At 34.7% G+C, this 26,520-nt stretch overlaps 2 protein-coding genes and 1 long non-coding RNA gene across 14 annotated transcripts; 1 reads left to right on the top strand and 2 right to left on the bottom strand.

The window, feature by feature from the left end:
- Nucleotides 1–2,265: 2,265 nt before the first annotated feature.
- LOC113691575 (probable E3 ubiquitin-protein ligase RHC1A) lies at nucleotides 2,266–4,392 on the top strand. Its single transcript, XM_027209781.2, has 2 exons — nucleotides 2,266–2,540; nucleotides 3,255–4,392. The coding sequence occupies exon 2, from the start codon at nucleotides 3,336–3,338 to the stop codon at nucleotides 4,224–4,226; it is 891 nt and encodes a 296-aa protein (XP_027065582.1). The 5' UTR covers nucleotides 2,266–2,540; nucleotides 3,255–3,335; the 3' UTR covers nucleotides 4,227–4,392.
- A 1,146-nt stretch (nucleotides 4,393–5,538) lies between these two features.
- On the bottom strand, nucleotides 5,539–15,381 carry LOC113692051 (uncharacterized). Of its 12 annotated transcripts, none has more exons than XR_011816085.1 (9): nucleotides 15,254–15,381; nucleotides 14,716–14,974; nucleotides 12,844–12,934; nucleotides 11,340–11,511; nucleotides 11,160–11,219; nucleotides 9,389–10,602; nucleotides 8,411–8,624; nucleotides 7,513–7,600; nucleotides 5,539–5,793 (listed from the first exon to the last, which is right to left on the bottom strand). XR_011816085.1 is itself a non-coding variant. In XM_072053370.1 (8 exons), the coding sequence occupies exons 6-8, from the start codon at nucleotides 9,443–9,445 to the stop codon at nucleotides 5,681–5,683; spliced, it is 384 nt and encodes a 127-aa protein (XP_071909471.1). In that variant the 5' UTR covers nucleotides 9,446–9,860; nucleotides 10,344–10,602; nucleotides 11,160–11,219; nucleotides 11,340–11,511; nucleotides 12,844–12,934; nucleotides 14,716–15,245; the 3' UTR covers nucleotides 5,539–5,680. The 12 variants fall into 12 exon arrangements, 4 of the variants coding, with proteins under 4 accessions (XP_071909471.1, XP_071909474.1, XP_071909472.1 ...); XR_003448852.2 differs by lacking the exon at nucleotides 15,254–15,381 and having other exon boundaries at nucleotides 9,389–9,735; nucleotides 9,861–10,602; nucleotides 14,716–15,247; XR_011816086.1 differs by lacking the exon at nucleotides 15,254–15,381 and adding an exon at nucleotides 15,198–15,220.
- Nucleotides 15,382–17,374: 1,993 nt separating this feature from the next.
- LOC113692050 (uncharacterized) lies at nucleotides 17,375–25,125 on the bottom strand. The gene is made up of 5 exons (XR_011816088.1): nucleotides 24,887–25,125; nucleotides 23,096–23,174; nucleotides 18,856–18,918; nucleotides 17,712–18,228; nucleotides 17,375–17,554 (listed from the first exon to the last, which is right to left on the bottom strand). It is a non-coding gene; the product is annotated as an uncharacterized lncRNA (long non-coding RNA).
- Nucleotides 25,126–26,520: the final 1,395 nt, after the last annotated feature.

The following is a 26,520-nucleotide window of genomic DNA, read 5'->3' as shown; positions in this document are numbered from 1 at the left end:
AATATCTCGCTCATTTCATGTCATAAGGGTAAAAAATTATTAGTGCAAAATTAAACTATAAAAAAATTATTCAAGGTCTGTAGGTTGGGTTTGCTTGGATTGACTATTATTTGAATTTTTTTTTAGAATAATAGCACTTTTTACAAGTTGATTTTTGTGAGATAAAAGGTACTTGAAAAAATAAAAAAATTATAAATGTGTTATGATGTAAGAAATTTTTTTTAAGAATAATTTAGCAATCCAAATAAATTTTAGTAGCTTCTAAATATGGTATATTAAAAAAAAACAAGCCTATAAACTTTGAAATCCAAATTAACCATGTGTCTCTTTTTTTTTTTTTTCAGTGTTACCAACAAAAGAATATATACTCTTATATAAAGAAATATCTAGCTATTGAAAGAAAAATTTAACCACATGTACATTTGTGAAAAAAAATTGACAATTTCTCAGCCATTTTAGACATTTAAATATATTTCATATTTTAATATTTTAATAACAATTTTTTTCCATTATTATGTCAAATTAGTAAGGTATTCTTATCAATCCAAAAAAAGTGAATTATGGAATGAAATTTAACTAGGATCATATCTATAAAATATTATTTTTCATTATTATGTAAGGAATATTAATTTTTTAGATATTATTTCTCTTGGATGTTACCAAATATTAGTGTATTTTTAGGAATAAACAAACAAATTGAGAAAAAATGATATTAGGGGATAAAGTGCACAAGAAGCTATATATTAAGGGGATATATTGTAGTTAACTCTTAGGGGTATAAATAAGTTTTTGACATTATCACTACACATAGTTAAAGTTGACTAGCAATTTAAGAGATAAAGTGAGAAAAAAAATAATGTTAGGGAATAAAATGCTAAAATAACTGTACCTTAGGGGAAGTTTTTGTGATTAACCGCATTGTGACCAAGAGCCTCTACAGTACAGTGTAGATAGTGGCATAATAGATGTAGGTACTAAAATAATAAATGTAAATACTAAGGCTTTGTTTGGAAAGCAATGTTTCAAAAAAAAATTCTTATGTTTTCTGTGAACACATTTTTCAATCATCTTTTTACTTCAAAAATATTAAATCGCTATAGTAATTTTTCTATAAAAAAATCTAGAAAAATGCACTACAAGCAAAGCCTAACATAATAACGTCTAAAAACATAACAAGTTTTCGCGCACAAATTTTAAGGAGAGAGAAAATTTGTTTTGTTTTTTTTTTTATAGTGTCCACATCTACTATATTAGTGTGTATATATGTTATACTAGCATCTATAACATATGTTATGCTAGCTATCACTACCGGTAACAACAAGGCTCCTAATTCGAGGTGCATTGTGACAAAACTACTGAAAATGAGGTGAAGGGGGGGGTGGGGGGCCTGGGGCTGTGTGGGGAGGGGAGGGGGGAGGCAGGAAGAAAAAGCACCGTCAGCATTTTAGATAATTTTATTTGTTCATTTCTTCATTACTTTTCCGTTTTCTTTTTTTTTTTTCCTTTCTCTTCTGTTCCCATGACAAATTCCGAAATTGAAGTGTATGTGGAAGTTATAGTCCAAGGTTATTTCTTTGGAAACTATTGGTAAAATAAACCAAGTTTCTAGAAGTTTCTTATTTAATTATTTAGTAATTTTATTAGAGTCAAATTTTAGTAATTTTTCTATTTAATAATTGATATTTTATTGGATAATTATTTGTGTGATAGTTTTTTATAATTCAAATTTGTTAAGTTACAAACAGAGTATCTGTTCGAGTATTTTGTTAGGATTTTGATAGTTCAGAAAATATTCTTCGTTATTCTAGTTACTGTGTTATATTATTTGAGTAATTTGTTTTCTTATCTTCCACATATGTTTTTGTATTATTAGTGTTATCATAATCTTTTTTGTGTTATTAGTGTTATCATTGGAGCTCAAAAAAATTGTATAATTTTTTTGGATTTGACATATAGGTATTTCATAGAATGCCCCTTTGACCTTTCAATTGTGAATTTTTTTAGTAGTTCTGATAAGCTCTAACCTAACACAGAGAGAGACACTAATGTAATTCACACCAAAAAGAAATAGTAAGAAATAACTAACAAAAAAAACCCTAATTTTTCTCCTTGGCCATGAGGGAAATTATGTGCTAATTAATTTGGACAGGGAAGGATAAAGATAGATGGATTGAAGAATTGATAAGGACTCAAAAAGAGTAGCCCATGACATGAATAATGAGTCACGTGCTGCCCAATCCTACCCGGCCTCCCTTGATTCCATTTCCCATACGATGCTAGAGCAAGCTGACAGACAACGGACAGCATGCAATGTTGTTATATTGCACCTCTCACCGCTCTCTTATTTTAACCAACGCCACAGTATGACACTGTTGCACTCGCACTCCTCCTTACTCCTTAGTCTGACACCTCACTCACTTTCTCTCTTTCTCTCTCACACACCACACACACTCACTCACTCACTCACTCTTCCTCTACAATTACAAGAATTTTGTTTGTGGGTTTTTTGTTTTCGTGCCATTTGAGCCATTGGATCAGAGGTATGACGCTTCTCCAGCACCTTCCTCTAGCATTTAGCTTTTTTAATGCGGTGCCATCCTTTTTTTTTTTTTTTTTATCTTTTTTGTTCTTTTATCTTTTTCTCCTTTCTTGATGTGCTTATTCTGATGAATTTGACTTGTTGATTAGTGCATTTCCTTCAATTGGTGAAATGGGATGCTGATTATTTGGTTGATTTGGTTTTTATGGCTCCACTTATTGAAATTCTGATCATTGTCGATGAAAAAAGTTGTTTCTTTTTTTATTCATCCTTATTTTTAGTCTTTCTTACTGAATCTGTTTTCTTGGTTGTGTTTTGGAAGCTTGCTTGTGTAGTCTGTTTCTTCACAAAGTAGTCAGTAGCTTTGGATTCTTTTATCTTCTCTCTATGGGTTATATTGGAAGTAAGATCTGATAGTATGAAATCAAGGCAGCATTAGTGAGTAAATTTATAAATCTGGGTTCTTGTTTCTTTGATATGATTTACTTGAAGTTGGATTATCCTTCGCTTAGTTGACCATTCTTTTCTGGGCATTGAGATTTTTGCATTTAGCTTTGATTGGATTATTTGACCGCAAAATGTGAAAAACTATACTTGTGGCACTCTGGCTACAATGGATCTTACTAACTTTTTATTGATTGAATGCCCAAAAAAAAAACAACTTTTGTAATGATTACAATAAGAGTTCTAATAGATGCTTTTGTATTTTGAATAGGGATTATGTTGGCTTATTAGTCAGAGAAGGGGAATTTTAGTAGCATAAGTGGGTGGAGTTAGGAGCTTGGGAGACGGAGAGATGTCAAGTGACAGAAACACCCACTGGTGTTATACTTGTAGGCAGCCTGTTGAAATTCGAAGACAAAATGCAGTTTGCTCGAATTGTTTTGGAGGCTTTATTCAAGAGCTTGATGAGATTCTGACTATGAACTTGGAAGATCAAAATCACAGGCCAAGATTTATGGAAGCTGTATCAAATTTTTTGAGGCAGCAAACATCAGTTAGAGGCAATAATAGAGGGCGAACAGATTGGGGAACTGACCATGGTAGTATTTGGAATCCATTGCTGATTTTTAGTGGCGACATGCCCATTAGGTTGCCAGGCAATGGTGGACTTGTAGAGTTCCTTAATGATGCTTTGGGGTTCAGGCGAGAAAATGGTGGTGATTATTTCGTTGGCCCCGGAGTGGAAGAGTTCTTTGAGCACCTTACAAGCAGTAGTGATCAACGTGTGCCTCCTCCAGCTTCAAGATCCTGCATAGATGCCCTTCCTACCGTCAAGATTTCCAAGAAGGATGTTCGCTCTGATTCTCATTGTCCCGTTTGCAAAGAGAAATTTGAGTTAGGCTCTCATGCTAGAAAGTTACCTTGCAAACATTTGTATCACTCAGATTGCATTGTCCCATGGCTAGAACAACGCAGTTCATGCCCTGTTTGTCGGCAAGAGCTAACATCAGAGCAGAGAAATCAGAACTCCAGAGGACAAAACCGAAGCAGCAGTAGGAGGTTTAGTGGAAGGGAAGGCAGAAGTGAGAATCCAGAAAGACGTAGGCCATGGTCCTTCTTGTGGCCTTTTGGCTCATCTCACTCACAGCGTCGACGTAATGGGACAGCTGAAACGAGCCCCATGGCAGTACCCAATCATCAGGATTATCACTATACAGAGTATTCTAATTGGCCTTTTGAATAATAAGCTCCATTAGTTGAGTTTCTGTTTAGCTTTTTCAGATATTCTTTTTCACCATAATGTTCCTTCACTTGTCGAACAAAGCTGATTTCCTTGTAACAAAGGTAGTGCTTAACAATTGAGTGATGTGTTCAAATTTGTGCTATAAAGATCATTGAGTTCTTTACAACTGCTCTTCAATTTATGCTTTATTTCTCTGGAATATTCACCGTTAGGCCTGTTGTTATTTTCTCTTGTTTTCTATGCCTTTCGGTTTTTGTCATCTTATTGGCAACTGACAAGCTAGTTCCGATATGTTTCATTTCTTGCTCAGAGTAACGGCTTTTTTTATTATTTTTCCTCCCCATTGGGCATCTTATTCAGAACTGACAAATCAATTCTCATGTATTATTAGCCTGTCTGAGGTCCTTTCATTATTTGCAAAGCTACAACTTGTTTTGCTGTTTAAAATATATTTAGAGTGTTCTTGCACCAAGCACGGCCAAATTTAGTTTCTGGTGGCTCGGGCATCCAAATATATCAGTAACACATTGTTATTAGGAATACAGATAAAGATAAGTCACAGTAAACAGGAGTATATTTTGTGCCTAGTGAGTCCTATGTTGCTCACTATGACTTCCAAATTATGCAGACTCTTGGAAGGAAGGAAACATTGGCAGGATTTTCTCATTATTAATACTAGGGGTGGCTTCCCACGCAAGGTGTGGGAACTTTAGACCTGTTAGTAAGGTTAATATTGTTATTGTGATACTCCAAAAAAGTAGGGATGGTTGATATGATGCTGATTCAACAGGATAAAGTTATTGGAGTATTGAACATGAATTAATACTGTTGCCAAGCGATGGTGAGGTGTTTTTGGCTTTGAAATTTTCAACAGGCCCAATCAGCATTCTTCAGTGGGGTAAAGAATTCCTATCTAATGCATGCTACTGGCGAGGAGTCTCACAATGCAAAAATGGAAGGGTCACAGAACTGGTGCTGGAGAGGCTAAATTTAGCAGTTTTGATAGCTGCTGTTTCAGCCTCATCCTATACCAAAGTTTCAGAATGAAAGTTAAATTTAACCCCAAAAATGGTTTTTACACAACTCAAAAAAGGTGGAGTATACCTGGATGGTATCCATTCCAAGCCAGAAATGTATATCGTATAAATGGACAATACAAGGTTGATATTAGTTTTTATCTGTTCACTGGATCGAAACTTAAAACAGGATAAAAAGTTTAAGCTTTTCCTTGATTGAAAATCGAAGAGCCTGTTTGGGTTGAAGATTATTTGGAAAGGTTTTTCATGTTAGTATAGTAGCAATTTTCGTAATGTGATGCAACACGTGACTCGTTCCATATTTCATGAAATAAATGGAATAACAGACACTGAAAGATCAGTATAATTATCCACTGCAGTCTTTCAATTAGGACACATTCTCTGACCAGCTCCCCTGAAAAGCAGGTTCTAATGTTCTCACAGAGCTAGATACCTTGTCAAATGCTTCTTGCAGGCAACTCTTCCAAGAAAATAGAGAACAGGACTTTCAAAGCTTAAAGGTCCAGTAGTCTTCAAACTCTGAACAGCGCCTTCACAAAACAAGCAGCAGCAGACAAGCTTAGCAAGAATAAAAAACAATATCAAGTCAAAGGTCAAGTTCTATATCATGATTTCAGTGAATGAAGCAAAGTACATGAAAAATTACTTTAGAATGTTCTAAATTTGGTAACTTAAGAAACTAAACCCATTACAAAAATGGGAAAAGAAAACAAGCTGGAACTTAATATCAGAGTTGTTCTAATCTTCAATAAGAAGCTAGATGTTTTTGTGAGTACCTTCAACAAGCAAATCATTCTTTGTAACGATATAATTCTAGATTACTGAGCCATTTTGTATAATAACAGGCTAACAAATCTGTAGTGTAACTTGCCACCTTCAAATGACCTTAGAAACTACCTGGAACCAGCTATGCTCCTGCCCATATTGTATACTTCTAAATTGAAACTCGCTCGTTTTATGTCTTTCATTTAATAGCAGCAGATTCAAATTAGACACACAAGTGAGTGCCATCTCACTAATCCGCTCATAGCCAATGAAGAGCTGGGCTACAAATTCAGAAGACATGCGGCTGAAATAGTCACCAATAGGTGTCTTTATTGGGCTTAATACTGTGCATTTTTTTTTTTGCAAGATGTGATACATTAAATTCAAAAGGAAATACTGATATAGTTTCAGCATCAAATAAAATTATCTGATGCAGGCAGGACAACAAATTCTAAAACCACAAATGTGGGAAAAAGTTGCTTTCCACTTCTCTTTCTGATGAGTAAAGCAAAACTGATCTCAGTTTTTAAATGCTAAACTCTCAATAAGAGATTAATGGATTGGCAAAGTATGTTATGTAAGTAGCTCGATATAATGGTCTAGAGGATAACAATAATGTAATTGATCATTGCTTTAAATTTTCATTGTTGTGAACCAAGATTTAAAGGCATAGTGCAAGTGCTGGTAATATAGAAGTCACTGCATTGGAACATATCTCACTATTCAGCTAAGTTCTCTGCAGTCCTTGATATAATTTACACAAGATGCATATTTCTTCCTTAGCCACTCTTTTATGATTCTCGCACATGCAATTTTTTCCACTTTAGACCTTGCAATATTAAACTGCAGTTTTTTCCCTGCAGTTTTTTCCTTTATTCTGTTTTATGAATTTGAAGATACTTTCCCTGCATTTATGAATTTTCTGCATATTGCAAGTTTATGAAATCAGTAGAATAAACCTGTCAGTTTTAAGATTTTGAAAAAACAATTAAGTGCATGAATACCGTAGGATGGACATACAAACGGAAGAACATGCATGGGATGCACGAACAGTAATGCAAAGTTAAAAAGGACAGCAACATATGAAGAGGAATCATGCAAGTGCAATTATTTATTTGTTTGGAAAGAAATACTGATGAAATTGAATAATAAAATATTAACTTGGTTATTTAATAAATAATTGCATTTTTACTTATAACTTGATAAGTGCCTTGCCAATGAAATTTTTGATGCTGTATTAACTTGGTTACTTAATAAAATATCTTTATGAAAAAATCCCCTATAAAGAAGCAATAGAAAAAAGGGAAAGAAATAAAAGTCCAAGTTAGGGGAAGCTTGAGACTCCAATAAGCCAGACCAAATTGGAATTCACATCTTTTGAACGCTATGAATCATATCAAAATCAATTTCTCTTAGATGACATGCCATAGGATAGTTTCAAAATCTTTAGTGTTAATTAATAGGAAGCTTCAAAGTACACTTACATAAGTTGTGTCAGAAACACCACTATCATTAGTCATCGTTTGAGCGAGTTTGAGTACTATACTCTTCAAATAAACATGCGGCACCTCTCTACAAGCAAACATCACATATTAGCTTGCATTTCAAAGTGAAACACAATGAAGAAGATTTGTGTTTGCATAGCATGTAAAGATGCATTAGAACATCTAATTACAGGTGCAAATGTATAAGACATTTGCCACAGAGTAATGAGTTAATGCTGCTATCTCAGAATAGAATGCATAACTTCGTCAGGCACTAATGTTTCTCAATCAAGAGAAGTATTCAGAACAAAACTTTAGAAAGGGAAAAAAGTCAAACTTCATTTTTTGTCAACCATTTTTACTTAGAAACATAGCTATGAAGTCATTAAGGTGGTCATTTCAGAAATGCATGGTATTAGGGCAAAGCTTAGGAACATATGGAAACAATTGTAAGTCCTAGGGAAATCAGATGCATACTCTAGATAGAAACTAAGAAAAAATAAGAAGCGCCAAGAAAAATAAATTGCAAGAATATAGTCCAATCTTAATTATTTTGCTGAGATATATGGGTGAAAAAACTAATCACATGCAGATTCCAGGACGATATCAAACTGTACGCTTCTAATATAAATCTTGTCAGTGAATGAGTAAACAATGTAGATGTCATACAAAAATATCCAAAATGAAATTTTTAAAAAGAAAATCAATATAAAACAACCACTCTCACAGGGAAACATGCACAAATAAGTGTTGTCAGTCAGACGCTATCAAGCACCCGCAGCTAATAGCTATAAGCTACTACTGAATTATGAGATTGATAAATTTATTCCTATCAAGCTATCAAAGTCAATAAAAATTACGCTGCATCATTGCAAGAATCAAAGAACTGTACACTTACAAAGTTTTAGGAACAAGACATAAATGACTTGCAGAAGCTGTTCATTTGGAATGCCAACTTGAGTAGTCAACAAGTTTTCAAAGACTCCACAAATAGATTTTACTGCTGTTCGCTCAATAAAGGTAGGCTTATCATCTTTGACCTGACCTTGGATTGCTAATATAACTTTTCCATCAATATGAATGTTGATCAACTCTTGCAAAATATTTGAAGCCTGCAAAGCATTAGCGTCAGAGCTGAGAAGGCCTAAACAGACAAGTCAGTAAGTTACTATTAGTAATTCCAGAAAAATAAATTACAAACGAACCATTATTAATTCAAAAAGAAAAAAGAGAGACTTGACAGACTTGCACCAAACTTAATGAAGGTTTAAAGTTGAAAATATTACTTATTTTATGTTTACTGATTTAAACGCTAGTTTTCAAATCATTGTGTTTGAGTAGAAGCCTGCTCAATCTCACATGCACATTAATCAAGAAGAAAGACAATTGATAGGAATACCCCAGTAACTTTTCTTTGAGACATACATTTAATACTGAATCTAGGAAAAAAATCTATTTGCTAACATGTGTGACAAAACATAAAATTTTGGATTATATTGAAGAGGCATGATAACAAGTATGTAGCTTTTACACTCATTTGTGGATACTTAAAATAACTTAGACAAGTATGAAAACAAAGTTTGTCTTTCAAACTCAAAATGAAAAGCAGTCCAAATTCACCAGTTCTAAAAATAAATAAAGAGAGTAAATTCTGTCATAAACAGAACAACGCATCAATGGCGGCAAAATGTGTAGCAACACATAAATGGTGGTAAAATAGAAGGCTATCTACTGATATATCAATCTCCCACAATCCCTTTGTTAGACAACATTTCCTATATTCTGAACTTGCAGAGACATAAAACATGAAACTTTCCCACGAGAGAAATTATACAAGTGCAAAAGACCATATAAAATGAAAGCTATATCCTCTCACCTCCTTGATTGGTCCAGAAAGCAGAGCTAAAGTTTCGGAATCTTCCTTGGTCTCCATCAATAGAGCTGCAAGTTTTGCCTCAGTGCGCTAACAAAGGAAAGTTCACTTCTCATCACGCGTCTATTGCACAATTTCCTTGCATAGGGTAATCTGAACATCAGATGTGGCAGGTATTTTGGCCACCGTATCAACAATTCCACAGATAATTTTTGCAGCTTTTGCTTTGGGGATCAAGGAAAAGAAGGGCCGAAGTTGGGTCAAAAGGTTCTTAAGTTCCTTCGCCTCATTTTCTTGCCCAAGCAGATCAGAGAGATTGGAGATGGCCTGCTCCTTTATTGTTATGGCCTCTGGAGAAGATGAAGGAAGATGAAGGGTTGGCAAATATCTGGTAATAGATAGAAATTGCCTCAAAAGGGCAGTGGTAGCTGGTAGGAAAAATGTAGGCATGGTAACGTCTCAAATGTTTGGACACCTGTGATTTAGATGCCATTCGTGTAAGTGGTAGCAGGATAGAGCGGAGAGATGTGAATGCAAAAAATAAAAGCAAACATGGTGTCAGATGAAGAACAATTTCCAATAGCAAAAGTAGAAGGCTACTGTGAAAACACAAATATGGAGTTTTGCAAAGCAATAACAAAAAAGCGTTGTGTAATAAGGATAGAAAAGACACATTATCCAAATAAAAGCAGCAACCAGTTGTACCAGCTTCAAGAAAAAGAACAAGCAAGAGGCTGGAATGACAAAATTGCCTAGAGAAGAGGGGCTGAAATGCAATGAACAATAATGGCCGACAGAATTCAGAGGGAAAACGGTCTCCAAGAGTGTTAAAAAAAATTAAATTCCTTTTTCTACAAGAAGAGAACCCATTGAAAAAATGGAGTTTTTTTGTCCAAAAAAAAACCAATAACAAAATCAGAGTTCTTCCATGTTGTTGCCACGAAGGCATGTCTATTACCCTTAACCACATCAGCGGAAGCATAGGACTCAAGTTTAGCCATCTACTCGTGTTAATTTCACTGATAGAGCTCTGACATTTGGGTTGAAGTTCTCCTTCTTGGTGGCACCAAGAACTGGAACCATGCCATCTCCTTGATGATGAGCCCAAGCCAAGGCCAGCAGTGCTGGGGTGCATCCTTTCTTTGCTGCATTTCAGTAACCCGTGCAAATATTTTCTTGTTTTCCTCCAGGTTTTCTGGTTTCAGCCTTGGAAAACTCTGCAACCAAAGACTCAGGAATGGAACTAATTCTAAAGAGTTGCAAAATTTAAATCATTAATCCTGTAATAGTGCTGTATCACACGTGAAAAAAGTGCTGTAGCATTAATGTGCACTCAGCAGAATTCTAGTGGAAAAAGAAATGAATGGCCATTCAGATTATCATACAACACAAGGACACAAATTAGGAGGCCATTAGCATCTGCAGCAAAAAACTGAAAATCTAGAGAAAACTTGAAAGTAAGGACTGCCTCCTCCCTCTTCCCAAACCAATGACAAAGGGGGAAAAAGATGTCAAAGCACACACATGCGTGCACAACAAAAACATCTCTTAGGGGCAAGAAAACGCATGGTACATGCAAAAATAAGATGAGATGTTACTATGCTACAGATAAATAATGTAAATTAGATGTTACATGCTCTATGCATTCTCTTTTACCAACCATTTACTTGCTAACTTTCCCAACTCCATTGAGTACAAAAGAGAAAAGCGCAATGAATCGTGATATGGTGAAAATATACTCATAAGATCAGAATAAATTGTTCAGTACACCAACCTTATGCATGTCACCCTCTGCCAAGTTGTCAAACAGTTGTGGTCCTGCAGAGAAAAATCACTGTCCAAGAGGGGTGTAATGAACAATGCCAATACCAAGCTCTCTAATAATGAAGTAGGAAAGTAAACAGAGTTATTTAATTTCTTCCAAACCAATTGTAACAGCACAAAATATTTCTACCTGCTTGTCAGATGAATTTCTTCGTCCAATCTCTGGACCACAATGACCATTCTAATTGAACAGCTATTATAGGATGAACAGTGTGAGCCCTTCAGATTATCGAAGCAGAGGCCTCTGATAGACCGATGTATTTAACTTTACCCTCTTCAACAAGCTTCTTCATCTCTCCAACCTGGCTCAAAAAATTCTAGAAGACATCAAAGACAAGCACATTCATTTTATTGGTAATCATAAGGCATGGCAATCAATAGAGATGAACACCAACCGAGCACAACTGAAATTAACAGCATTAAATCAGGCATATATGCACTCCAAAAATCTTAACAACTCTTGCTCTTAATTTTCCCTCCCAAATTTAGGTCGAATAATCATGGACAAGGTTTTGTTAGGAAGGAGAAATAGGCTAAAAGCCAACAGATGAGCTTTTAGAATATAGTTCTTTTACAATGACCAAAATATCTAAAAGCAAACATTTCAAAGAATTCATACCAATACTACTTTAAACAAATCATAATTGTAGTAATGTTGAAACATATGGTAGTTTAAAATATGATAGTTTTTTAAAATATGGCAGGTTTTCTATGTCAGTTGTTGCTGTTTTTCAGAAGAAGATTTACTAAATCAGTTGAAGAAATAGTATTTTGTAATCAAGGATTATTCAATCTAAAATTTGTAACTTCAAATGATTATACCCATAATACCAGGTAAAAAAGGCATTAGAGTGGCATAAAAGTAGAATTACAATTGCAGTATATAAAAGTTAGGGGAAACTTTCTTATCTGCAACAAATTTCTCGAAATAACAATACTAATAAGAAAAGTAGAACAAGGACAGTTTACTTCAACAGTAAATATTTTTTTTTCTTTTACAAAAAGAAAAAGGAAGGGAGGGTAGGAGGGGGAATTTAACGGAACTCTTGCTTCTTTTCGAGGAAGGTGCAGTCAAAGGAAAACTGAATTGGTAGAATTAAATCAATTCAAATAGTAGTATGATGTGAAAGAATACATAATTGAAAGTCTCAAATACATAAAAATAAAATACTTGGAAGAAGTTGTAAAAAAGAATTCAACTTCCTTAATCTCACATGGTGAGATTTTCTATATTACCCTAACATAGTAAAAGAGTGTGAAAAATATAGTGAAAAAAATAAAAGAAGAAAAAAGAAATCACGTTTGAATCATTAAACTTCAATTTTTTTTTTAAAAAAAAGCTGAGACTAATATCTATCAAAAGTAGTCTAGCTTAACAGCTAAATTTTCTAGTGAAGGTGTTTAAGTCCAAACCATTTGTAGCAGAAAATTAGAATTCTAAGCATTAGAAACGAAGGAAATCTGATAAGTGGCAAAACTAACAAAATGAATACCCATTTTGCAGATACAACTTTTCATAGTATGACAATAAAGTAAAAATTTCTTTTAGAAACAAGAAACACATACGACCTTGCAAATTGTCTTGTAGAAGTATATTCTCAATAAAACAATGGATATCAAGGTGATATGTGTACCTTCTCAGAAGTAGATGTAAAGGCTTCGAGCAAGCTACTTCTTTCTCCCAAACTCATTGGATTCTGTTTATGTACTCTTCAATATCCTACTCTTTTGCTCCATGCACATCCAAAATACCAATAAGGAAAAATTTATACCTTTTTTTTGTTTACCAAAATTAAGAACATGATCACAAAATCAAGCTCTTTTTGCAATAAAGAAAAACGAAAAAAAATTAAATTCCTTTTTCTACAAGAGGAGAACCCATTGAAATGAACATGTTAAGATCTAAATTAAATTTTAATACTGAATTGGGTATATCAAATAGGGTCTTTTTTTTTTATTGCCTAGAGTATCCAATATGCAATTTTGTAAGTTCAAAATATTAAGTTTTAATTATTTATGCTTCATAGATTTTTTATAACTACATCTAATTAATGGTGTACTAACAAAATTACTTTGGGACACTTTTAGGCAAATTCATCTCAAACTAGTGTACGTAGCCAACCTACATCATATTGTTTTAAACATGTTCAAATACATTTGAACTATACTAAAATTTGATGACAATTCGAGAATACTGCTTTGCTATCGAATTGATTAGTCACTGGAATGCAGACAAGTTCCAATGTGCAAAAATTTATCTAAAGGTGTAAGCTCTTTCAACTTTGGATTCTTTCCATTTTGTAGGAAGTACTTAAATCTGTCTCGATTTATATACACAGAAGATTATTTTTACAGGTTTTATTTTCCATTTTTTTTTACAATAGAGGGTAGGGTCGCTAGCACCTTATTATGCTACATAGAAAAGAAAATACATATGGAGTATACACTCCAGTCCATGGGAAAACAATGCCTAAATGAGGAGTAATTACTCCCTTCTAAAGATAATCCTAGACAGTGTGATCAATCCTTTGCAAAATCGAAAATTTCACAAACTTTTAAATGAAATTAGCATGCTCTACATTCATGGTACCATGAAGATGCTTGAGTTTTTTCACTTGAAATCTTGTCGTGTTTGCATTGTTTTGCCAGTTTTTGAATACTTCTTTTGTTTCTTCGCTTTCTTTGAAATTATTGGGATGAATTGATTTTCATCACTGTGAGATATGTTCATTAAGTTATTCGAACAAGACTTGTGTTCATTCAATAATACTCAAGTTCTAAATATGTGTTCGTGTTAGGTTCGTTAAACAAAATCCTAATTTGAGTCAAGTTCAAACTCAACTCGTTTAACATAAACAAGCCATTCTTGAACAAGTTCAAGACGTTTCTTTAAAGTTACACCATCATTCAAAACACAAATAATAAAAGTTCAATAAAACTCCCAGAAAATTAGCTCGTTTGCTTGTTCCACAGATACTATTCTTCAACAGCTAAACATTGTCAGATCTATGCCAGGTCAACTTCTACCGCTATCCAGCAACACAAACCAGAACTGATACATTTTTATTTTTATTTTTTACAGAAAACCGAAAACCCAAAAGCGAACAATTTAAAACTGAGGACTTTGAAAATCCAATACATGCATTTGCTTCAAAAAAAAAAACCACCCATGGAAAAGCCATTTCCAGAAGCAACAGCCATTTCAAAACTAAAATACAACATCTTTTTGAACCCACTATCACATATTACATAACCGAGGACATCATCTTAAAAAAATTTTAAAAAAATTTTTGCCCAAAGATTTAAGTGCTGTAGTAAAAAGCTACCGACAACCAAAAAATACAAGCCACCAAATAGAACGGACAACACTCACTACTTACCCATATACAAATTGAAATCAAACAAAACAGAGTAAAACAGAGTAAAATTCATCCAAAACCCAAATTCAAATTTGGAAACAATTAATTTTGCAGTAAATTCAAATCGTGAGGTTCTTTATCTCCTACCTTGCCGATGAGGATTTCATTCATGTGAGGTCCATAAACGTCGGAGGTATGAAGAAAAGTGACTCCAGAATCACCAGCGTAACGGATGAGCTCGATCATATCTGGCTCGGGTTTTTCGACACTTCCAAACCTTGGGATGCTTAGCACTGGTGGTAGAGACGCCATTTTTGAGCACTAGTTCTCACAGCTCCGATTCTTCCACTTCTTCAGGCCGATGATTGGAAACAAGATTTGGAGTGAAGATGTTTGAATATAAAGTCTGGATATGAATATAAAGTTTGGAAATGATTTACAGTTCATAGCATGAATAAAGGCAGAAAACAAATGAGCTGGCATCGGAATAAGATGAAAAACAAAAGTAGGAAAGCAAAAGTAGGCAGCAGGATAACAAAAGTAGAAAGCTATATGAGTGCAAATAAGCTGGCTGACAGAAATTAGCATCAAATCTCATTAATACTGTAGAACAGTCAATTTCCACTAACATCCGGCTAAGGCTTGAAATAAGAGGACATGAGAAATTAAGAGTAGATTCACACACTTATAAGAAATCGAAAAGATGGCTCCCATATTCTCTCCCCATCATAAATGCTTGTGGGCCATTATGCATTTACTTTACATATTTGTCCTCCATTCTTTTATTTCAAGGGAGACAAGTAGTGATACAAGAAATTTTGCACTATTTTAAGGGTATTCTTGAAAGTTGAGGGAGGATAGCTGCGTACATAGAAAGCATAAATCTGGTGTAGAAGACATAAATGGACAACAAAGGCCCTATGATAAGTATACAAAGGGCAGAAGGGACATATTACCCAGCACAAAAGCAGCAGCCAATTGTACCAGCTGTAACAAAAAGAACAAACGACGGTCTAAAATAACAAAAATGCCCTCGGAGAGAGCAAATGAAAATCAATGAACAGTAACCCTCCAAACGTCTTCTTATATATTATAAAGAAATGACGGCATGTCAAGAGCTCTTTCTTCAATCCCTAGTGCCTTTAGAATAATTCCAGTCTTCAGGACTTGAAGTATGCGATTCAGCATCAGTCTCAACTTATTTCCTACTTGTTATTATTATCTTTAGAGCCATTTCCAAATAACGACGCTTCTGTTAGTTTCACATTCATTATAGTACTAGGCTTATACAAGAAGAAAAAACGTATCAAAACACTCCCCTAAATCTTTGGAAACAACAGTCTTAATACCCTCAAATTGCCACAGCGTTGTGCCAATAAAAGCCCAAGTCTAACCAGAAAATCAAGAGAGAACCTACTTTTTAGAGCCGAAACTTGATTACTAGTTGCCAATCAATCTTCAAGAAGAGAAACTTGATTAGTGGTTGTCAATCAATCTTCATGGTATTGGGATCCATGAAATCCAAATTCCACTTCAACTGTAAGCTCCCACATTCAACATCTCACTGCAACCTCACACTCTCACAGCCACCATGAAACACAAGTAAATAAACACAAGCATAACTGACAAAGCAAAAAACTCAATTCTGAACATAGAAGAAGCCAGGAGAAAAAACAAAGCAAGCAAAGAACCCAAGGCAAAGTTGACTTGGGTAGTTTTGTAAACCCCAAAAGGATTGAAAATTGTCCTGTCTTGCATGCATTAAAACACGCTATCTTTTTAGCCCTTACAATACATGTCTTTGAAGCAGAAGGTGGCGTTTCCCTTCCTATTACAGGGCTGTGAAAGGATATAGCCATCTTCAGCATCAAAATAAGTGTTAGATACCTCAAATTATCCAAACATTGACAACGTTTAGTGCGTACATCTCAAAGGTTGACAAAGTGTCAATGTTACCATGAACGTCTCAAGGTGCCTTTTCCTTCCAAAAAGCAAAATAAAACCTTCAAGTGGACTATGATATTTGGCACCTATAGAGTAGAAGCAGCACACCCATGCAAAAAAAAAAAAAAAAAACAAAAAAAACAACGTTAGAGACCTCCACAGGTACTTGACTAAACTACAAAACACAAAACAATCAACTAACTTCAAACCTATACATTCTCACTCAAATCTTCACATACCAAATTTCACTATCTCAAAAGTTGCTAAGAATGACAAGAATCCATATGCAACCTTAGTTTAAAATAAATGAATCACGCGCGTGTGTGTGTATATTTATATATATATGATGTCGTTCAGAACACCAACAATCAGTTAGTTACAAGACTCTCACGAGTGCATTGCATCAGCAGAAGATTTAGGATCTCAAATTGCCATAGCATTTTCTATTATTTCCCTGCATCATTGTATTGTAATTGAAACCTTATAACCAATACAAGAGAAGCTAGACACTGAGGCCATAGCCATTCTCATCCAGCCATTACATCATCATAAATTGCATGGCAATTTTCTAATATTGGTAAAATTCAAAACCATCGTATAAATAAGCTCAAACATATGAGAGGAGTTAAAAAGAATTCAATGCAAAAGATCTACAATCGCAAAACCACAACAATCTAAAACATGACAATACAAATTCTACCCTCATTAGTCTTAAGAGACTCTGGAAGAGCTTCTTAGTTTGTAAGTTCCATAATGGCAGTCACAATATCACCATCTGCAGCCTTGAGAGTTTTAACAGCCTTTGCCCCTGAAACACCTACTTGAGTCATTACTAGTTCTATGTCCTTGGGTTCTACACCAATTTCATCTACATCTTCATCATCCTAAGCTCCACTTGATGGTTCAGGCTTGGAAATCACGTTGCTGAGATTACGAGCCTTGAACTGCTCTGCAGTTTGAGTTTGCAATTGTGAGCTCAAATCTTCAATCTTGGCTTCACCAAATATAACATATGTGTCTGAAGTTGGACTCTTGAAAACATCTGGCTTGGAGATAACAAATAGAATTTGAAATATAAATAATGTCACATATTCACAAAAAATGTCATAGCTGTTCAGAAAAATGTCACCTAATTTGGAATAGTAATCATTTACAACTAACTATTCAGTAAAATTTATAAATAATCTAAATTAACTGACATTCTTGCTCTTCTTAACAGTGACCCGTCTGACACTCGAGATGGCCTTTATCTCAAGCTTTAGCATTGCCTTTCGACTTTTCTTTTCGCTTCTGCTCTATTTTGATCTTCCACTACCATCTTCTTGTCCTATCAATAGGCAGTATGATGTCATTTATAAAGTGCATAGTTTTAGAAATTTCTAGATATAAAGAACATATTGTAACTATGTAACGACCCCACCTCCCCCTAAGGCGTACCAGAGGGTTCGGCGGGCCGCCTGCCCAACTCTCGCCGGGACTCAGTCGTTCTTTAATCAAATCCAGAACAAATCACAAGAATAAATAGGGCAGCAATCCAAACTTAAAGGGAAACTTATATACATTGCTATCTCAAAAGGAAGTACAACCATCAAATGTACAAAGGTTCTCACTTCACCATACAACTAGCCCGTGCCAAGCACTAGGGCGAGAACCATTACAAAAGAAACAAAAGACCTAGACTAGGCTAGTCTATGCTCTCATCCTGCTCGCCGTCCCCTGTTAAGGAAAACAAAACTAAAGGGGTGAGCTAAAAGCTCAGTGAGGTTCCAAACAGATAATCAAACAATCAAACAATCAATTCAATACATTAAACATGGAGTATCAATAATTCAAGAAACATTTACAATGGAAAGCAATAGTAACATTCATTAAAAGGATACGGCTCACAAGGAGCAATTCGTTCATTCGTTCATCCGTTCTCCTGACATTTCCCCTTATTCCTCCAATCATTTGAAAATGCATTTTTCGTTTATCAATAAACCCTCGTTCGTTCGTTCGTTCATTCATTCACCCCCGTCCTGGCCGTTGGCCAGTCTCCACCAACCTACAGGGTAATACTCGAGTATACCAAACGTTCACCCAAGTCCCTAATCGCCCGACCGAGTCCGCTTCTAGCTCGAGACGACCGGTAACAAGGGGCAATGGCCAGTTCAGCCCAAAAGGCTTACATTCATGCGCAAGTAACATTTCAATCATTAAATCCTTGAAAATTGCACAGTTATTTAGGTCGAGTGCGATAAAGTACACACTCGCCTAGAAAGCTCGTTTTGGAAATCATTAAAAGCAATTAACACATTAGCAAATGATAACAACAAGCCATAAAGTCAAATAAGGAACACTCACCTAGATATGCAAAATAACGTGCAAAATATCCTTCCGGATATTACCCTTAGTCACCAATGAAACCTAAGGTTGAACAAGAGAACATATTACAGTTTATCGAGCAAAACATTTAAGGGAAACAAAGAAACCCGACTAATTAGGAGTAAAACGTGTAAACATGACTTTCAAGTAAGAAGAGGGTTGTTTGAACCCCAGGATGAAAAATCATGTTTTAAAATGGAAAACCGGTCATGGTATTGGCCAAACAAAAGTATACAAGTTCAAACAGAAACCTAGCCCTCGAGCGAAAATTTAGGCAGCACGCCCTTTATGTTTACCTAATTTTCCAGCCATTTTGGCTTCATTATTTTTTCTCAACCACAACCCAACATCACACATAAGCAATTCAAGTCAAGAGCCATTCCATAGGCTCACAATATCATAAGAATAAGAATTACAACAATCACAAGTGCAGAAATTCAACTTAGCACAAGACAGATTTGACGTACGAATACGGAAATAACATATCCGAAGCTACGCTTATCGGATTGAGACGAAACCTATGCCGTTTCGAATCTAAGACACAGAGCTACAACATTCATGAAGGTCACTTAGTCCAGTTCCTAATGTAACTTAGTCAAATTCTCAAATTACTAAACCAGAAACCAATTCGTCGGCTGTTTAAATGCAGAACACTGTAATAGACATATCTCAGAGTACACAAGTCCGAATCAGGTGTTCTTAGAGGCATTTGAAAGCTAATTCAGAATACTACAAATTTCATGTTTTGGCAAAAAGCTAAATAAGAATGGATCCTAGTCGAAAAACGTGATAAACTGGACTTAACCGATCACACGGACTGCTTGGGAAATACTTAAAACAGTAAGGGTATTGTGGACTTTTCACATTCTACGTTACTCCGATTGAGATGAAATTTTGTAGGCACCTATAAAATACCATTATCTACAACTTTCCTTCTTTGACCTAAGGCCAATTCGACCTCTAACATAGGGATTCAAATTCGGACAGAATGTTAGGAAAAATTTCCAGATTCTGGAATTTCTAGTTTTTAGTGGAACTTTCCTTAATTTCTTGGTCTAATCACTACCAAAGCCTCTCTTATAACCTTAATTTCAACATATATACTTCATACAACAAATTGGGTAGAAATTCATCAAGCCCTAGTTCATCATATAAATTGGAGAAAACTTCCAAAACAAGATAATATCCATGATTCCACCACAAAATCAAGTTGCTAAGCTTAATTTAACAAGATTGAAAGTAAAACTTGGAGAGATAAGCTTTCTTACCTTGACTAGAGTTCACTAAGAGTAGCCCAAGCTTTCTCTTTCAAAAATCACACCACAAGTCACTAACTAATCACTCATGGACAAGTTTAATCGGTTTGTTTTGTTTGATTTCTCACTTGGTTGTTGGATTGAAGATGAAATGGAATGTTTTCCCCTTGTTGTTTTTCTTCTTGCTCCTCTTGGCCAGCAGCAACAAAATGAAGAAGAAAGTTGCTAAGTTTTGGTGTTTAAATAGATGGTCTTGGTCTTAATTAAGAAGCTCTATGGTGGCGACAAGTGGCGACACTGGCGACAAGTGTCGCCACCACCACCTTTCTTTTTTGCTCTTTCTTTCCTTGTCATTTTAGCCACTAATTTTCGGTCAACCTTGCTGCCAAGAGAGAAGATATTTTGCTCAAGCTCAATAAATTTGTTTGGTGAGAAAAATGGTGGTCAAGTGGTGCGTTCAATCGGTAGTGCGCGGGACCCGCCGGTTCGCGCCGTTTTTCTTAAAAACTCACGTACTAGGGTTTTTTTACTTCCCATTCACTAACCTTATATCATTGCTACCAATCACATATTATTTCTCACTTAAAAGTCACTTTTAATCCTCAAATTTAATCCTTACTCTGTACCGAAAATTCATCCGGCGAAAAATCGCGAAAACCCTAATTTTGCTCCAAACTTGAAACCGAAGCGTAAAACCCTATTTTCTAGGTTTACTTACACTTATTGTGAAATAATTGGGTATTTTTGAGAAAAATACAAGAAATTTGCGAGTCCTCACAAACTATTTTTCAAAGCAGTCAATTGCCACATGAAAAAATTATGTGTTTATGTTCATTATTGCAAGAAATGAATGATGTCTAGTTGGTGCAATCATCAAAATGTAGTATCCATCTGAGCTAGATACACACTTTTTACATTGATTTGTCTACTATGTGAGTTAGAAGCTTCGAAAAGCTTAATCTTTCATGTGAAACCAATAAAAACTTGAGACAATTTCAGAAAGACAAAAAGGAAAGAGGAGAAACAAAAACATAGTGTCTCGAGTTGCAGCTAATTCATATGCATATAGCTACGAAAGTTGGTTTCAATATCAAAGTTTCTCTATTCTGCGTGAGTAACTTGAGACAAGGTATTGCAAAAGAATAATAGAAAATAATTTTGGATGTCATCAATGGAAGAAAATGAGATTAACATGAAGATTTCCAATATCACAAATGCCTACCATCTGGTTTGAGAAATTACATCATGTTAAAATTGATGAGGTAAGAGTATCAATTGTATAAGTGATTTTTCCCTTGCACCCCTGAACTCTCAGCATAATTTTTAATTGGTAAAAGCTAATCATCTGACAATGAGCCAAATTACCTTCGTAACCACAAAACCAAAAATTAGCACACTTGCTCTATCCCCCTTTTCTTCTTCCATTTTTTTTTCTTTATCACTTCTTCAATTTTCTTTTCTTCTTCCTAGTAGCTTAAGGCAATCACAAGCATAGACACGGCAGTTGATGTTGGGCACCCCAGCTACTTGTCATGGATGATATACAGAAATGACATACTTCTCTTCTAGACTCATTTTAGACAAAGCTCCCAAGGAAAAATAAATGATAAAAACTCTCCACCACCATAATACAGCCTAGTAACCCCCTCAACACCATGTTACCACTACTCAAGATTTAAAATCACTAAAAGTAAAGTCTTTCTCATACAAAATCAAGCTTGAAATCCATCACTCTTGGTTTCCAAATAGCATAAACACCACATTGCCAACAAAGAAATCTACATTCCGACAGCATAGACAAAAACAACTACCAACACTCTGAAAAAATCAACAAGACTACATCAATAGTTTCTTGAACAACATGAGCAAACACGTACCACTATCATTAAAACAGAAACAAGTGTCATGGGGAAAGAGAGAGCTTGATATAAGCAACTGGCACAGAGTTTGATGGACAACTGGGAAGAGAGGAAGAAGAAGTACAAGGTTGCCATTAAATTAATGACCATTCAATGGGGAAAGAGAGAGCTTGATATGGGCAACTGTCACAGGTTTGATAGAGAACTAGGAAGAGAGAAAGAAGAAGTACTAGGTTGCCATTAAACTAATGACCATTCAATGGCTTGGAGCAGTGATAAAGGAGGAAGCAAAAGGCAAATAAAAATAAAAGGGGCCAAAAGAGAGGAGAAATGCATAATAGGAGCAAAGAGATGAGAGAGATTAAGAAAAGGGCAACGATAGAAAATTAAAACGGAGGGGACCAAAAAAGAGGAGAAATGCATAATACGAGCAATGAGAGGACATAGATTAAGAGAAGGACGACGCTAGAACTAGGGTAGGGAACGAAAGCCACAAGTGGCAGGAGAAACCATGTGGGAAACTTCGGTGAACATTGAATTTAGGAAGAATAGAGAGAGGAGGGAATGAGGAATGAAAATGACCATTAAAGCAACGAACAGGTAATAGAAGGATGGAGAGGAACTCATTTGAACTTTTGTCATACTTATAAAAGGGTAAAACATATTTTTCTTACATCATAAAGATAATGTTCAATTACAACGAAGTTAAATAGAAGTGAAGCCAAGGGGTTGTAACATCTCCTACCGCAGATCCAGGCCAATCAGTGTATCCTCTTGAATCAGAAATAATATTCTTTTACGTATGCAATTTTACAGGAAGTTGCCGCATTTTACACTATAAACAATTCATTCATTTATGTGAAAATAATTCTATTACCAATAACAAAATTTATTGTACCAACCGGACATGACAGTTAAGATTCATGAGAAAACTTTTACAAATAAAAATCTTTTAACAATTGTATTTCTCCAATTGAATAGTCTATACTAGGGACATCCTAAGCAAATTGAAAAATATAGAGACTACAACAAAGGCACCAAGTTTCCACAAAAGGGTCAAAGTTAGTGCAAAAGATTCTATATCACACAGAATATGCAAAGTACCTTCAACATCATCATCATCTTTGACATTATCATCTTCTTCATTCTCATCATCATCGTCCTCAACCACAGGTTCCTCAGGCTGTAAAAAAGCATAGTCATTAAATAATATGTCAGGAATACTGCAGAGCTATTCAATCAAATGCCAACAATTGAGTTTGTTTTAGGCATGATGTAGCTTAATGAACAAGAGGAAATGCTAGGAGAAGTAAGATTTTAGCCAACAACAAGACAGGAATAAAAGAATTTGAATGACAGATTAACCACATTGAAAAGATCTTGACCAGTCTCTTGTATTTCTATTGACAACATGATACCGCAAAATCAAAACCATACAAGAGAAGAAGGAAGGAATGCATCAAAGGCACCAATTTGTTAATTGGGTTCCAGGGGTCAAGTATCCAGTTGTTGAATGAAGTCTGTTATTGACACTTATAAGTTACATCTACAAAGTGAAATGAATCTAGTACCCATTCTTTCATTTCACCTAGTCACATAACCTAAAATTGCTATCAAGGGACAAACTCTAAAGCTCAAATGGGCCAGTGAACCACAAAGTAACATCTACTAAAGGCATTATAGCAGGTAATTCCACCTAGTTGGAGATGCATTAAACGAAATATTGAACCATCACTTCAAATCTTTAGTAGCAAAAAAAATTATTTCAACAAACACAAGACAGAACAGGAACTAAATCGACTTAGTGATACCAGGCATAATTGCCTATCAATAAATTAGATATTTTGCATCATTTGGGCACATGTGAGATACTTGCAGACAACAATATCTTAAAAAGTGCAAGCCTTGACTAGACTGATTACCAACCTTAAAGTACTTAGAAGTCAATGACTGTAGTATGTCACCATAGTGTGCTACACAGCTAAAATTAGGAAAATCCTTTGATAAATCACTCTGAAAAGTTATTAAACTACTAAATTGCAAGCCAACGTTAACAAAAGTAAAGTCTTTCTCAACTAATTATTGCCAAGTACCATACTTCTATGAGCAATGGAGGACATGGAAAATGCATCCTGAATTGTTCATTATGGATAATTGCATTCCTCTAAAAAAATCATCCAAATTACATAGTTGTTACTTTAGAAGAGCTCATTCATTTCTACCTACAACAACAAGAAGTTGTGATCAAAAGGTTCTTTATAAAGCCAATGGCAATTCCATAATCAATTTTCAAAAAGGTCATTTCATTTTAGCCAATAGTTTCATGGTCATAGAAACTCCAAGTGCAGTTCCACATGCACATGATTGAAAAAAAAAATTTTCCATTCAAGAGATTGCATCTTTTTGCCTAATAGTCTTTTTACAATCACTTATTAAAAAAAACAATTTAAAAACTTGGCTCCAGTATTATTCATTAACCAGCCTTCATTTTCAACACATCTTTTGGATTTGAAGTATACATCCTATTCAATCAGTAGCCACAAAACACCAAGAGAGGCTATATCTTTGCATTCTAATTGAATATAAAAGTGTTCATTCTCGTTCATATCTCAATTCCATTCATCAAAATTGATCAGTTTCCATCAAAATATACGAAACCACAGAACCAGTTAACCCCCAATACTAACACAAATTTGTTTCCTAAATATAACTATACCTCAACTTTCATTGATCACTCTAGAGAAACACACACACACACACACATACATTAACTAAAAATAATGAATTTTTGTGCAATTGAAAGAGCAAATAGATAACTAGTTTCCTTAAAAAAATTATAGATAGTAAGAATTTATACCAAAATAAATCAACAGATATAAGAGAGATTAAGATTACATCGATTTTTTGTTGCTCGAGATAAGCAGCCAAGAGTTCTTCCTGAGCCTGAGCAGTCATGCTGTCGGAGAGGATGTGTCGTTTGTGTGTGTTTTAGAGAGAGGACTTGGGGTGAAAGAATATAAACCTTGATAGAACCCTAAATACTAGTAGTAGAAAATTTTGGCTTATTTGCAATTTGTATCCTCAAACTAACTTACTTTCGATTTGTAGCCCTAATTTATCAATTTTCATAATTTAGTGAGAGTTGCAATATCGACTTGTAGGATGTTGCTCTAATTAGCTGAGAACCAATAGAGTTCAAGAGTTATCTTTGAATTTAAAAACATAAATAGCTCTAGATGGATAAGGATATTTTCAGATTACAAAATTTAAAACCTTTTCATACTAAAACAATAGAAGAATCAATAATCCTCAACTTAATTGAACAATGCATCATTTATTGAACATATAAGGTATTAAAGTATTAAAACTAACCGTTCAAGAGAGTACAATAGATAATAGTTCAAGAGAGTATTACAATTAACACTAAATTTGAGATGGGATTGAAAGGTGTCAACAATTACTCTGGTCTTGAACTTATATGAGTCAAACTAGAGCTCTTTAAAAATACAATCAACTCTAGATTAGACTTATTATTGGGAGCTCGTCAAGGTCAAGTTCAAGTAGTGTCATTTTTAGATTAGCAAACTCGAGTACGATACTATTCAAATTTATTTTGGCTCATTTACCCCATACTTTAGTCAAAAGTATTTTAAATTTGAGAATATATATTAATAAAGAACTTTGGCTCCTAAGTATATAAAAAATAAAGAGTTATGGTAATGGGGGAAGGGTGAAAAAGAAAAAATCTATGACTGTTGGATGGAAAAGGGAAGGGTGGGAAGGCAAAGGAAAAAAAACTATGGGTCCTAAGTACACTTAAGATGGAGTAAAGATCGAAACATCATATAGTTATTCTAGTTAAGAAAATTTTACTTGAAAGTGTACAATTTTAATTAAGAAATTACAAAGAGTAATGATGCAATATAACAAAGAACTGTGGCTCACTTAGGTTGGGTTTCTAATTTCTGATTGACTCGAATCAAGATAAAAGCCATCATGTGTTTATCATCTTTTTAATATTACAATTTCTGGGGGGGAGGGTTGGGTTGGGTGGTACGGGGGGAGGGAGTGTAAGCAAGAGGTCTCGGGTTCGAGTCCTCCAACTTACACAAAAAAAAAATAATATTACAATTTCTATTAGGTAGCCATGTTTGGTATTCCCCTGTTTGGTATGCCGAAAAAGCCTGGAATGGAAAGGTCTTTCCAATTTATCGATTCTATTCCAATGTATGGTGTGTAACTATTTTGTTGAAAAGGCCTTTTTCTTTTGAAAACCTATTCTAACATTTTCCTGGAATCCCATCCCTCACCAAATATATATATATATATATATATATATGTATATTGGGAAAGCTCAATCCTACTCTATCCAAGAAACACCTAAATTATAGTAAGTAATGCTTAAACTATAGGGGTCAAATTTACCTTTCCATACATCTCTACCTTCTATATACGTGTCAAGTTAGGTTATTTTGTAAGTTAATAATGTTTCTCATTTTTTAGTCATAAATGATTTTAATTCTATTAAA

Source organism: Coffea arabica, chromosome 6c (assembly GCF_036785885.1).
Source record: "Coffea arabica cultivar ET-39 chromosome 6c, Coffea Arabica ET-39 HiFi, whole genome shotgun sequence".
Lineage (NCBI taxonomy): Eukaryota > Viridiplantae > Streptophyta > Magnoliopsida > Gentianales > Rubiaceae > Coffea > Coffea arabica.
Note: the sequence above shows the minus strand (reverse complement) of the source record. Positions and strands in the feature narration are given on the sequence as shown.

Excerpts from the sequence above, each read along its gene's own strand:
- LOC113691575 (XM_027209781.2), top strand. The coding sequence starts at position 3,336 with ATGTCAAGTGACAGAAACACCCACTGGTGTTATACTTGTAGGCAGCCT.
- LOC113692051 (XM_072053370.1), bottom strand. The coding sequence starts at position 9,445 with ATGGAGACCAAGGAAGATTCCGAAACTTTAGCTCTGCTTTCTGGACCA. Across the intron at positions 8,625-9,388 it reads TTTCTGGACCAATCAAGGAG|GCTTCAAATATTTTGCAAGA; the intron begins GTGAGAGGATAT and ends AATGCTTTGCAG. Across the intron at positions 5,794-8,410 it reads TGTCTTGTTCCTAAAACTTT|GCGCTGTTCAGAGTTTGAAG; the intron begins GTAAGTGTACAG and ends TGTTTTGTGAAG.